Source organism: Filicampus tigris, chromosome 5 (genome assembly GCF_054856515.1).
Source record: "Filicampus tigris isolate MCC_2025a chromosome 5, RoL_Ftig_1.0, whole genome shotgun sequence".
NCBI lineage: Eukaryota > Metazoa > Chordata > Actinopteri > Syngnathiformes > Syngnathidae > Filicampus > Filicampus tigris.
Genome location: NC_141221.1, coordinates 26,997,166 through 27,011,803, shown reverse-complemented (window position 1 = coordinate 27,011,803; position 14,638 = coordinate 26,997,166). Strand labels below are relative to the sequence as shown.

At 40.6% G+C, this 14,638-nt stretch overlaps 1 protein-coding gene and 1 pseudogene across 2 annotated transcripts in view; one reads left to right on the top strand and one right to left on the bottom strand.

The window, feature by feature from the left end:
• Positions 1–14,638, top strand: part of sh3glb2a (SH3-domain GRB2-like endophilin B2a) — a 47,855-nt gene that overhangs the window by 10,145 nt on the left and 23,072 nt on the right. Inside the window, exons 4-7 of one of the 2 annotated variants that reach the window (XM_086031184.1) lie at positions 2,627–2,760; positions 3,688–3,780; positions 6,842–6,904; positions 8,379–8,402. In XM_086031184.1, the coding sequence (XP_085887310.1) occupies positions 2,627–2,760; positions 3,688–3,780; positions 6,842–6,904; positions 8,379–8,402 (314 nt within the window). The remainder of the gene's footprint in view (positions 1–2,626; positions 2,761–3,687; positions 3,781–6,841; positions 6,905–8,378; positions 8,403–14,638) is intronic. The other variant, XM_086031185.1, reaches the window with a different exon arrangement.
• LOC147147967 (uncharacterized) lies at positions 12,499–14,536 on the bottom strand (annotated as a pseudogene).

The window sequence follows — 14,638 nt, the reverse complement described above, 5'->3', positions numbered from 1 at the left end:
TTTTTCGCCTTAGAGAGCCACCAAGTATGATGCTCTCAAGGCACTTGCATTTGTGACAAATCAGTTTTGAAGTCTGCATTGTCTGCACAAATTCTTGTGCAGAGTGGGCTTCCTTCCTGCGTGGGAATCACTTGTCGCCGTAAATCCATATTTCATGTACCGGTAGGTTTTCTGGTATTGTCTGTGAAATGTACCTTTCTTTAACTTCTTGGGTATAGGCTCTCATGTTGAATTCTCACTAGGCCTTTTCCCCATTGCAAAGAAACTTTCCAAATACATCTGTATATTTTACTCATTTGCTAGCTTGTGAATTTAATATTAGCGTTACGCGATGGAGACAACTTGACATGCGTTAAGGGGCTGTCATGGATGTAACCGAGAGAATCCGGTCACTTTACAAAATAAAATATTGTTCAACCTCGGATAATAAATAAACCGGAAGTACTGTGCGGTTTTTTTTTTCCTTTTCTTCCATCTGTGCGGCCTGCTGCGGCCCGGTGGTTGGGGACCCCTGGTCTATATGATAAGTTGAGTGAGTGATAGAAGAAGTGCAGTCCACGATTACATATTATGTTTCATGAAATGAAGTGACGTGTAGGAAGTGGTAGGGCCACTGGATTATTGTTTATTGGTCAATATAAGACGTTGAGTGATTAAGAAATGCAGTCCACGTTTCCTTACTGTATCATGTTTCATGAAACAAATAATGTATTTTAATGTGCACAAATAAAAAGTGGCAATTTTTTTTCTCCAAAACTTACTTCACGCCGCTGTAATTAAAAACTCCGTAGGAGCTGTCAGTGAAGTCATGTATTTATTTAATTTATTTAAAGCAGCACTGGGCAAGAAATTGACCTTAATAAAACATTTTCACAACTCTTTTGATGAAACATTGACTTACAAGTACAGTAGTTGAACGAGACTTCATGCCCTGATTGGGTCTGTATCGTTTTTACTGTCACAAAGCAACTTTGAGGAGGATAGGATCAACCCTAGCACACATAAAAATACAAATGTCCTGAATTGCTAAACGGCATACTCACTTCCTCCTTTCGCTATAAGGACGGCTCAGGATTTCACGACACTACGCGCCGGCACACATGGGAAATGTGGTTGATTTTTGTCAAAACACTACCGCCTTTGTCCACATGGCGCCGCCATAATCAACAAAAACTGACATATGACACAGTGTTGCTTTAAATTTTTACTTATCCAAGTAAGATATTTGCAATGCTGGCCAAGCTGCAGACAGCAGGGTAAAACATGACAAATTAAAAGCAAATACATATGCTCATATACAAACAATGTGATGTACTCAAAGCTACATATTACGTACATATTCATTTCCGCGACAGGCTACAAATAGTTCAAAAAATATATATAAAATTAAGGCCTCAAAGACTGTTTGCAGTTTGGACGACATTGCAAATGAGAATCTGTTTTCAAATGCCTAATCGAGATAAAGGGTAAATAAAAAGATAAGTCTACATAAGCATTAAGCAACAACAGTTTCTTAGGGCTCTTTCCCTGCCAGAGAGGTGAAAGTCCCCGTCTTTGGCCACCGCCAATCTCACACTCCTCTCGACCCCTTGCACCCTCCCACAGGTGGCTCACGCCCATGAGAAGGGGGACTCACGTTGTCCTTTTGGACTGAGCCCCATGGGTGCAGGCCCGGCGCTTGCCATCGAGCCCACCTCCGGTCTTGGGTCCAGAGGGGGGCCCTGGAGACCCATGGCCGTAAGAGGGAAAACGCTGTCCATATCTTAGTCATCATAGCGGTCTATGAACCGTACTTTGTCTGGTCCCTCACCTAGGACCCGCCTTGGGTGACCTGCCTGTAAATCCAGACTCATTGCCGTACCAGCAAGTCTTGTGTGTCATGGTTGCAGGGTAGGGCACCCAAATGCAGGGATGCAGGAGAAGCAGGGCATACTGAACAAAACTATTTATTAACAACAAACCAGCATTAACCAAGTCCTAAAAAAAATTCAAAACTTAAAGTAACGAAACACCAGGGAACAAAACAACATGACAGTGACAGCGATCTGACAATGACTGACAGAAACCAGGGAACTAAATACAAGGGAACTGATGAGACAACAAGGAACACCTGGAAAAGGCACAAAGGGTTGACCCTGCCAGGGCATAAATTTCAGGGCAACTTGGCTGTTAGGATCAATGGGACACACAAACCCCTCCAGCATGTTAATGGTTCAGCGAGGGGCCATTGGGAACAAATGTTGAAAGTTGAAAAGAACTTTATTATACCCACATCATTTTTGATTCTACATTTCATCAAAATGTAATGCTATTGCTTGGAACACACTTAGGCCAATTTTTTTATTTCAACAAACAAACATTTTTTATTTCAACTAACAAACCAACTTGTGATGATAAGGTGAATGTAAAATAAAAGTCAAAATAAAATAATAATGTTAAAAAAGGTTTACCAGTCCTTCATAAGTCCTTGAATGCTCATCACTGTGTTAATGAGATTCCATTCCCGTCATGTCGGTATACTATTATTCTGTGATAACGGCAAGACAAGAGTGTAAAAGCGCTTTCACTATCTTGAAAGTAACCAAGTGCAACATCTGTAGACATAACTCATTTCTATTTCCTGCAGGAAGCAGTTTAATCAAGGTGGGAGAGTGTGAGAGAAGATTAGGAGCAACTGAGAGAGAGTTCCTTCATACGTCAGCCATCAGTTTTCTGACACCCCTCAGGAACTTTCTGGAAGGAGACTGGAGGACTATTACAGTTAGTGTGCAATACCTCATTGCAGTGCTTATGCAACTATTTACTTTACTTATTGTCTTGGTTCACTATTCCTGTGTAAAGCATTAAGAAGTATGTCTATTTCTAGCAATGAAAGTGAGTAACCATGTTGAACTAGCCACAGGGTATTATTATTCTCCTGATTTGAATTAGTAGGGACCAAATTATGGCATAGGCTTATCATATGACAGTATTTTTACAACAGCTGTCAAACTCTACAGTATCAAGTGTGTTCAGGTAGGGGGAGATGGAAAACAGGCTGGATAGGGGCTCTTGAGCACCCCTGATGTATACACTTTTTGTGATGAAAAAAATACATACAATAACCGTTACAATTATTGCTAACTATATTAAAACTCTTTATAATAAAAAAAAAAATACAGTAACTTTAAAACGCCTTTATGAAATTATATACACTTTTTAGGCATTGAAATCTTTTAATGTTCAACAGCAGATGATAAATGTCACTATTTTAAGTTTGAAGTTTTTGGCTAAAAAGACTGCTTTCTGCCTCGTCGAAGAAACATTCACAGTCGGATGATGCCGTTTTAAGTGCGTTATTATGTTAGACGTGCTACCTGCAACATAGCCACCGATCTCCATGTTGCAATGTCAGCACACAACTTCGGAACTTATCCACGTACCTTTCTCCATTGGCAATTTTAATAATAATGCCATTTATCCCTGCATTTATGATTTATCACGGCTTCTGGCGTACTGGCTCCTCTTCTGTGCCCCCACTCTCCTACGCGTGCAACACTCAATAGTGTGAAGACTCGGCTACTCGCTAGCTAGCGTTAATAATAAAAACTGATCAGAAACGGTATGCAATTGGACCGATCCGAACATGCTGTACCGAAATATATATGGGGACTTTTAATTAAACTCTGACCATGTTGCTATGTGCAGAAAGAGCGACGTCAATTAGAGAATCTTCGTCTTGATTTGGATGCAGCCAAAGCACGTTTGAAGAAAGCCAAAGCGGCGGAGTCAAAGGCTTCTGTGAGTAAACTACAATGTATTCTCTATAATCACTGATGTATAATCATGATTTATAATGAATGTTCATGCTAGCATTCATATTTCACTTGCTGTATCTTCATAAATTGGCAGTGCAAGAGTGTATTTTACACATTCTTAAGAATACAGTGTATTTTTAACAATTTGTCTTTCTGTCCCATTTGCTTCCTTGATATTTTGGTTAATGATCATTAACACAATGTAGTAAGTCAAAGCAAAAGCAAAGATTGCACAAAAAATACTTTTGACCTGAAGTTGAAATCTTGAACATAATGATTTTAAATTTTTACATTTTCGGCTTTTACCTATAGTATTCATGTTTGTTAGTTTTTAAGCCTCAGCTCAAAAACAAATCACTGCTAGTGTGATTGCGTTTATAATTTTTATTTTGTCTTTACAATATTTAAACGTCTCTATCATTTGTAATACTACCGTGCATTATACTATATATGAAATGTAAAAACAAAAGAATTTGTTTGTATTTTCAAATGAATACCAGTACAACTTACAAATCAAAGTTTCATTATCTTGGAAAACTCAATTAATTTCAGTAGTTCAATTCCAAAAGGGTAGCTCATGTCTTCTATAGGTTGAGTGCTGGGTGATATGGAAAAAAGGTTCTATCACGATGTAAACCATTTTATTTCACAAACGATATACCATTATATATTTTCAGTTATTCAAAAAAAAAAAAAAAAATATATATATATATATATATATATATATATATATATATATATATATATATATATATATATAACACACTCTCATTGCTTACCTTTTCTTACTTTATTTGGAAGTGACATCAAACAGACCTGTATCAAATGAGAAATGCATTTTAAATGCATCCAACTGCTCCTATATGAAATTATCAAATGTAAACAGAGGCAAAGTAGCACACATTTTTGCACAAATGTAAATATCAATCTAAATAAGAGGAATATACCTGTTTCTGACAGAAATTGATTTAAAAGAAAATAATAATAAAAAGATGAGCTCAACTATAATTTAACTTTGACAATATTTATTGTGATGTGGGCGCAAAGATGGAAGCTGATTTACTAACCATGCACAGTTGCACACCCGGAATTGCTGTCGACCAAACAGGCAAAATTTCTGCTCAGTTTATTTTGCACGTTGCTACCTATATGTGCAACATACTGGGAGGAATAGACACAAATAGATTATAGATTATTAATAGATGAGTTATGAAACCTGAGACAAATTACAGTGGGTGATATTGCGTTTTTAAGTACTGCGACTGAAAGGCAGGTACAAAACGGCACCGCCATGTGCAACAATAACTGGTTATTGTGCCACTAGGAGTCAGCAGGGAGAGCATACCTGCGCATGTAAACATTTCTGTCATGCCAGAAAAAGAAATTATTGCAAGATACCGTGAGTTCAACAATGCAATTTCAGCACCTCTGAATGATCTTGAGGCACGATGGGCAATTTAAATGAGGGAGGAGGACACAATTTTATGCCAGCGCTACTGTGGGGCCACATAGGACTTGGCACTTCCTTACCTCATAGAAGACAAAAATGTCATTTTAGGCCCCATTCACACGTAAACCGTTTCACTGTATCCGGCCAAGTTATTTACCATTTGGGCATTCCGTCAACACATAGGCGGCGTTTAGGAGCCTGAAAACGATAACTTTTACAACAGGTCCCCAGAGTGGATGGGTCTCTAAACAAGCTCCTTGCCTTTTGGTGTGTATGGCACATATATATATATTTTTTTTTAATTTAATTTAATTTAATTTTCAAACATTTTTATTATTGAACAACACATTACAACATACAAAAATGGCAACAATTAAACTTGTTTTCAACATAAATCAACATAATCGCCAAGGGAGCAGTAGTGAGATGATATAAATATATATGTAAACAAAACAATTCAAAAGACAAAAAACAAGTGCATATGTATAAGTATAAATTATATGTACATCCATCCATCCACCCATTATCTATACCGCTTCTCCTCACAAGGGTCGCGGGTTATATGTACTTAAGTCTTAAATAAACAAAACAAAGATAAAAAGGACATAGTAATAAAAACATTCAACTCAACACAAGGGGGGGGATTCCTTCAAGATGTTGATGTATTATTTGTATCTTTGGTCTTTTAATTAACTTTAATGACTTAATGTAAATACCAAATTTGTTTATGAAATTTAGAAAAACGGTTTGATTTTTGATATTTTTCTTGTGGATGAAGAATTTTGCTATACATAAAATTATATTTGTCGAGATTTCCTCATTCTTGTTTGGAAGAGTGAGGCGAAATGTAATATGATTTCTTGATAATGAGGTTGGAAACGATGGGATTCTAGGAGTGATTCAAAGTTGTACATCCCTCCAGAATTCTTGCAGTATATTGCCATCAATAGGAAAAAAGAATCACCATCATTGACAGCAACAATGGCGGATAACTAAGGGTCAAATAATACCGAAACTTCTAAGCTTGTGTCCAACTTCATGAATCGCGTTGCTTCTAAGTACAGTAGTGCCTCGGAGCTTCTATTGTTCTGCTACTATCACGTGACTGGATTACTTTACGTCATGCGTGACAGCACGCACTGACGGCTCGACTCGTGTCTACATTGATCATGAAAGTGCACGTTTTGTTCGTTCTGGTGACCACTGTGCTACAGCGCCACGTCAGAATTGGCATATATATTACATCTTAACAGCTTCTTCAGTGTCTTCTTGTGGATGCAAGCATTTCTTGACGCGCTTTTGTGTTTGCAGGATTATTTTAGGGAACGAAGTCTGTTGCTGTGTGGCCTTAGATAAGACCAACATATATGTCTGTTCTTTCATTCTATATCACAGTATGCATAAAACTAACCAATGGTGTAAAGCAAACAAAAAATTACCACATACTGTGATTCCTCCCCCCAGTGCAAAAGGCACTTTTGCATAAAAATCCACATTCAAAGATGGCACAAAACTGCTGAACTGCAAACCATCATTATGTGCAAAAACTCATAAAATGAAAATAAAATCAAATCTGTTTGTTTGTCTTCTAAAGGTGGCTCCAGATTTTCAGGAGACCAGACCACGGAACTATGTGCTCTCTGCCAGTGCCTCTGCTGTAAGAAGATTCTCCTTTTCTAAAACTAACTGCACATTCATAACCGTACCATCAACACTCGTGAATTCTGCGACTGCCTCAGTTTACGAAAATAGAAGAATAACATTTTACCTCCTTACAATAAGCTTCTTGCATAAAAGTGCACACCCTAAAACTACTATGTACATAGGATGCTTGGAAGCTGCATCCTTGGAAGTTTTAAATTCTAAACTCTACTGGTATTTGGAACTGCAAAATTCACTCCTCCTTGAGTGAGGTTCTAGTTCCAGCTAAACGCCACTTGACTATGACTCTGTTCCATGGTATGCCATGCAAATGATTTTCTACCCTTCTGATCGATACATTTTAATAATGAGATCCTTTTGAAGCTAAAGAAGCTCTCTTTGGCACTGCACCAGAAAGGGCGCCAACGTGATGGGAAGAAACTTATTTCGAGTAGGTATTTTATGTATTTAACAGCTGTTTGTTCATGTTATCAATAACTGAGGCATGTCACTGATTAGGCACCCCTCTGCTCCGCGGTGTGCGCGCCCCCTCAAGCATGCGCTGGAGTACGTGCATTTGTAACATCTGATGACAGGGAGTTAAAGATGGAGAGGAAAAAGAGAAGGCTCTCAAGGGCACAAAATCGCAAAAGAAAGCTGGTTTGACTTTTGTATTTTTTAAACCTGACCACTACAGAAAATGTTTTGAGCACTGGGTGCTGTTGCATGTTAATATAATTTTTTTTTTTTTGATTAAGCTGATGACCTGCTGTAAGATGTAACTTAAAATAAAAGTTTGTGATAAGTTTGATGTTCCATGAAAATAGGATACATATAAACAAAAAAAAGGGAAGAAAAAAATGTTGAGGTAGGGGGGGTCAGGGTGTCCTGTTATGTGTCTGCATACCCCTCAGAAAGTAGGTAATTGCGCCCCTCATCTCATACTGTCTTGACACATTCAGATTGTGCCACTTGAATGTAAATAATCTCTTTTGTTTCACATGCACATGTGGCGTAAATCCAGCCTATGTAAATGCCAGGACAGTTTTACTGGACAACCTGAACATCAAAAAAACGTTTTAATCTTTTTGGTCAATTTTGTTTCAATGAAATTAGAAGAGGAAGTGGAACTGCCGCCATCACAAAATCTTTTTGCATCCCCATACACTGAAAAAAAAAATCCTTTAGATTTACTTAATTCGAACATGTACATCGGTTGCACATGATTAAAATTTGTTAAACCTGTCATTTTTCCATGTTTTCCTCAAAAAATAACAAATTATATATATTAGTTTAACACATTTAATCATGTGCAACCAAAAATCAAGTACTTTTTTTTTCGTGTACCAACTGGCCAGTCCCCATGTGCCCCGCCCCTCTATAATGTAAACATACATGGAACATTTTTTTTAAATTGACAGATTTCTATCATTTAAATGTAATTATTTCTAAATTCCATTTTTCTTCTGTCATATTCTTGTACCTTTCAGCTTTGGAGTGAGGAAGTTGAAAAAGTAAGTATGACTATTTTATTTTAATTGTGTTCTGCAATGATAGAGCAATACTCCATACTCTACTATATCGTTGCAGAACATAGATAGATAGATAGATGTAAGGGATGGGAAACTGTTGGCTATATATAGGGGTGAGTAATGGCAAGGATGTTGCAATACAATACGTATCACGATACTTGGGTCACGATACGATATTATCATATTGCGATATCATGATATTGTGATGTTCTACCCAGTTAATATCAAAATTACATGTAGAGATGAGAAATGACGTTGCTGTGTACAGTATGTTAATCAGAAGGTATAGATCAGGGGACATATTGCGTCAAAACTATATGTTTCAAAACATCCTATTTATTATTTGTGTTTTTGCACTTTTCCTCTGAAAAAAAAGAAAGAAAATGGAGTGTTACACCGTTGGGAAGGCGATAGGGCTAGTTCGTTTAAGGGGCTAACTGTAAACAAGATGGTGTGCCGGTCAGAGCACAGGCAGAAGAGACAGGACTCCAAGGTGTGATTTAGTATCCTTTACTGGACTGATGTCTTGCGAGCAAAATACATTGATGCACAAAATGGTATAAATTGAGATTGATTCATGGATTGATTATTGATAGATTGAATTGAATTGAATGTTTGATTGAGTCTGCAAAGGGAAAATACGAATTAGCACCAACATTCAATTTTACAAAATAATAATGTTCATAATATTTAAATCGAGATATACTGTCCAAATGCTGCTGTTCCAAATATATATATGAAATGAAGGTAACTTAAACAATCACAGAGAACTGACAGTGTAATGGCGCCATCTAGGGGCCACACAAAATAACTACACTTAGTGACGTACCTATGTGAAAGCGGCAGAGCTGGGCACTTGACCATTTTTTGCCGGTCCGGCCGCAACTCTCCACCCTTGACTTGGGTACCCTTCAGGCAGCGACCCTCCGGGCATATTCATAAAGATTGTCGGCCCCCGCCCCGTTCCGCCCCCCAACCCAAAAAAAAAAAAAAAAGCGTCCGTGTTTGATGTCGCTGCAGGAGAGACGCTAATGGCAGAGGCTTTTCAAAGATCATTAGCTGGCTAATTTACTATTCGAACCCACTGTGGACACACTTCAAATGCGTCAGTAATACTTACATGCGTGTGCTTGCTTTCATTGCTCGCCCCGGGGTTGGATTTGTCATATTGTATAATTATTTGTGTCCAACAGACGGCCAGAAGTCGCTGTCCAGTTATTTCTTTTCCACACTTCCCCTCCTTCCCGGCCTTCATAATAAAAGCATACCGGCAAACCACTATACACGGCAGGGTTTGCTATAGCGTATTTCCGGAAGTAGGGAACGCCAGAAAAAGTGCATGAACTCCACCTTGATGTGCTAGCGTCATGCTGGAGGGCTGCGCGAAGCTTGAATATACCCGTGGACACAAGTTGTTGTTTTGAAACAAGTCGGGGGGCGTCGCTTCAAGTCGCTTCAAAAAGACAGCAACAACAATGCATAGCGTGTCTGCGACAGCCATAAAGAGACCGAGATGACTAGACGATGCATTTAATTTTATTGCAAAAACGATCTGGAAGGTGGCGGCGAAGGGGGAACGTGGGTAGGTAAATTCTTTACACACACAACGCTGCCAAACTAGTTTAGCTTTGCAGCAGCTTTGCACCGAGCTGCGTGCAGCATTCTCTCCTCCGTGTGGGAAACTGTATGTCATCGCAACATAATGGACTGATCAGAGCAGCAACAAATCCTGATGTGTGCGTGGCATGCGTTGCAAACCTGTCACCAACAGCACAATGCGTCAATCATGTGAATCAATGTGCCAGTTGTTTGTGTAAGAAGAGACATGAGACAGCAACGTGCGTTCAAGCGTGTTTGTATTTCCTTATTGTCACATCACGTAACCCGCGCCTCCCACCTGCAACTGGGGCATACCATTACAAGAGGGGCCGGGGGGGCAATACCACAATCCCTATTACAGTAGTAATCGTTCGCGCCGATGCGGGAGTAGAAAGAAGCCTAAAAAGAAGCCTTTCACCAAGTAGGCTGAGATGAAATTTGGCCGCCTCGCGAACACGTCACACGCATGAAGGCCGATTAGTGGGCCGGACTAAAATCAACTTTCGGCCATGCTTAGTCCAGCCGTTTTTAAAAAAATTTGTCACCCCCCACCCCTCCGCCCCAAAAGGAGGGTCCGACCGGTCCCTCCCAGGGACGGACTGCCCAGCTCTGGACAGCGGACACATATTCAATACAAATTCCAACTCCTACGTCAACACAGTAATGAGTTACGATCGTCACAACATTGGAATACACGTCAGCATAAAAGTAAGGCACAAACCATGGCCTTATGGTCACATATTAATGGCTGTGAACGGTGGGGGCCCGATGCTAGGTGGCTAATGTGGCTAACTGGCTCACGAGCATACAGGCAAGCATTAACTAAAAGACACAAGTAAACGAAGACAGACTTACGTTTCTGTCATTAACTCAAGGCTTAAGGAGCATCAATGAAATAAGAAAAAATAAGGACTCATCAGAAACTAGGCTGATCTTCTTTTCCTTTCGGCTTTTCCCTTCAGGGGTCGCCGCAGCGAAACAATTGCCTCCATCTAACCCTGTCCTCTGCATCCTCTTCTCTCACACCAACTACCTTCATGTCCTCTCTCATTACATCCATAAACCTCCTCTTTGGTCTTCCTCTAGGCCTCCTGCCTGGCAATTCGAAAATCAGCATCCTTCTGCCAATATATTCACTATCTCTTCTCTGGACATGTCCAAACCATCTCAGTCTGGCCTCGCTCTCCAAAACCTCTAACATGTGCTGTCCCTCTGATGTACTCATTCCTGATCCTATCCTTCCTGGTCACTCCCAGAGAGAACCTCAGCATCTTCATCTCTGCCACCTCCAGCTCTGCCTCCTGTCTTTTCCTCAGTGACACTGTCTCAAGACCAAACAACATCACAGTTTTGTACACCTTTCCTTTCATTTTAGCTGAAACTCTTCTATCACACATCACACCTGACACTTTTCTCCACCCGTTCCAACCTGCCTGTACACGCTTCTTCACCTCTTTTCCACACTCTCCATTGCTCTGGACTGTTGACCGCAAGTACTTAAAATCCTCTACCTTCTTGATCTCTTCTCCCTGTAACCTCACCCTTCCACTTGGGTCCCTCTCATTCACACACATGTATTCTGTCTTACTGCGGCTAACCTTCATTCCTCTCCTTTCCAGGACAAACCTCCACCTCTCTAGCTTCTCCTCTACCTGTTCCCTGCTCTCACTGCAGATCACAATGTCATCTGCAAACATCATAGTCCATGGAGATTCCTGTCTGACCTCGTCTGTCAGCCTGTCCATCACCATAGCAAACAAGAAGGGGCTCAGAGCTGGCTCATCAGCTTTATTCCTCTGTAGTTGCCACAGCTCTGTACGTATCCCTTGTTGTTAAAAATGGGAACCAGCACACCTCTCCTCCACTCCTCAGGCATCTTCTCACTATCTAATAGGCTTGTCAAAAATATCGATACTTCAGTAATTACTCGATACTAAACATTTTGAACGGATACAATACTAGTTTGCTGTGGTATCGATATTACCGATACCAAACCACTGACTTCGACGCCAAACAGCGCTTTGCCAAGGTCTGCTCCTAATGGTCTGCTGCTCCCGCACACACTGCCAAAGCCTGCCCCGTGCGCCCCTCCCTGCTCTGCCGAGTGCAGACTGCTCGACGACTCCCTAGTTAGCCGCGCGGAAAAGCTATGAACGAAGTACGACCAATTTAAAAAAAAAAAAAAAAAAAAAAGTGTGCGCGCACGGCACGGTGCGCAGCCCCGGGCTCCTGCCGCCGAAGCTGCGTCGCAATAGCACGGAAGCTCGCCCCACTCGAGCTGCCGTGGTCCTCTCGGTCAGCCCATAGCACCCCTCCCCCCACCCGCTCGCTTCGAACCGGCCGGCAAGCGCGGGCCGCGGTGCCGTCGACTCTGGCCGTGCGCCCGGCACTGCCCACGGATCTCCCCAGCAGCTGCCGCGGTGGCAGTGGTCGCTCTTTGCGGGGTCGCTGATCCTCCCCGGGCGGCGGCTTGGCTCGCTCATTTGGCCGGCGGCACGCCATGGAACTGACGCGATTCAGTTTATGACCCAAAAGTCAGAATCGGCTAAGTACGTCTAATGGCAACATTGAGCCAACAAGTTCAACACACTATTGCACCTATCCAGCTAATATTTAGCGTGTAGCATACGCAGCTGCAGCCTTTACATAAACACTGTACATACATATGCATCATATGTTTACATAGACTGAGATTAGATAGCCTTTCCTTGCTTGTCCATAAAATGCAGCGTTGTGTTTGTCATATATATTTTCTTTCTAAAGCAAGACAAGGTTAGCCAATCAATTGGTGTTCAGTAGCATGTTTTCAGTGACAGCTGCATTATTGTATTGTCTTGAACTTCTCAAAAATAAAGCTCTTGTGAAAAACAATATGAGATAATAATGCAAAAAAAATGTATTAAAATAAATACTGGTTAAAAACAGCCCTTTGAGTAATCCATGGTAAAGTTCACAAATAGTAAAAAGTTCATGAAATTGAAGAACAGAGAAGTTCATGTGAATTGTCCAAAAATAACTCCTATTTTTTTTTTTTTTGTTAAGAATCGGGATTGCGAATCGTTAGGAACCAGAATCGAATCAAAACATCGGAACCGGAATCGTCCAAATTCAAACGATGCCCAACCCTACCTGCTACTGTTCTGGATAGCCAATAACTGAAAGTATTTTAAATATTTTTTTCTTTATTTTTTTTTATTATTACTATTGTTATTATTATCTGTGACTTGTTGGCTTGCCTTAATAGATAAACGTGGGTCTAGATACTCAGGCAATTTACAGATTTATGTTACTGTAAGTGGTGGGTGGTATTCTCTTTCACAACAACTTGAAAATGATGTGCCATTGGTGTTGCACAGTATGGTTATTTCTTAGTTTAGACAATTTACAGATTCATAATTATTTTTTTCTTTGTTTTGTTCTTTGCACTACTTCTTTCTTTATTTTGCACTACCCCAGGCTCAGACAACTTAAAATGTGTTCCAGGTATTGACTGTACAGAGGGTTGTCGAAATTAAATACTGAAGTTGTTCTATTTCTTTGCACTACCTCTTAAAAAAACTATTGCATTAATGATCATTCAAGTTTTGGGCGATAAAAAAAAGTTTTACAGTTTAAAAAAAAAAAAAGCCTGTGCTTTAATTTGTTCCGTGTGGTATCGAAATGGTATCGAGTATAGATACTGAACTGTGTATCGGTATCGAAGTTGAAATTCTAGTATCATGACAAGCCTACTATCGAAGATCCTGTTAAATAACCCATTCAGAAACTCTACTGCCACCTCTCCTAGACACTTCCAAACCTCTACAGGTATATCATCAGCACCGACTGCCTTTCCACTCTTCATCCTCTTCAGTACCCTCCTCACTCCATCTTGACTAATCTTTGCTAGTTCCTGGTCCACAGCAGTCACCTCTTCTAGTCTTTATTCTCTCTCATTTTTCACATTCATCAGCTCTTCAAAGTACTCTTTCCATCTTCCCATCACACTACTGGCACCTGTCAATAGACTTCCGTCCCTATCCTTAATCACCCTAACCTGCTGCACGTCCTTCTCATCTTGCCAACCGGTATAGATCAGTCTCCCCTTCCTTACTGTCCAACCTAGCATACAAGTCATCATAAGATCCTTGTTTGGCTTTTGCTACTTCTACCTTCACCTTGCGCTGCATCTCCCTGTACTCCTGTCTACTCTCCTCAGTCCTCTCAGTGTCCCACTTGTTCTTAGTTAACCTCTTTCTCTGTATACACTCCTGTACCTCCTCATTCCACCACCAAGTCTCCTTATCGACTTTCCTTCCAGATGACACACCAAGTACTCTCCTACCTGTCCCCCCGATCACATTAGGTGTAGTTTTCCAGTCATCTGGAATCACCTCCTGGCCACCCAGAGCCTGTTTTAACTCATTTCTAAAAGTCATGCAACACTCTTCCTTTTTCAGCTTCCACCATTTTGTCTTCTCCTCTGCCTTTGCCCTCTTCATCTTCCTCACCACCAGAGTCACCCTACACACCACCATCCTATGCTGTTTGGCTACACTCTCGCCTACCGCTACTTTGCAGTCACTGATCTCCTTCAGGTTACACCGTCCACATAAGATGTAGTCTACCTGTGTGCTCCT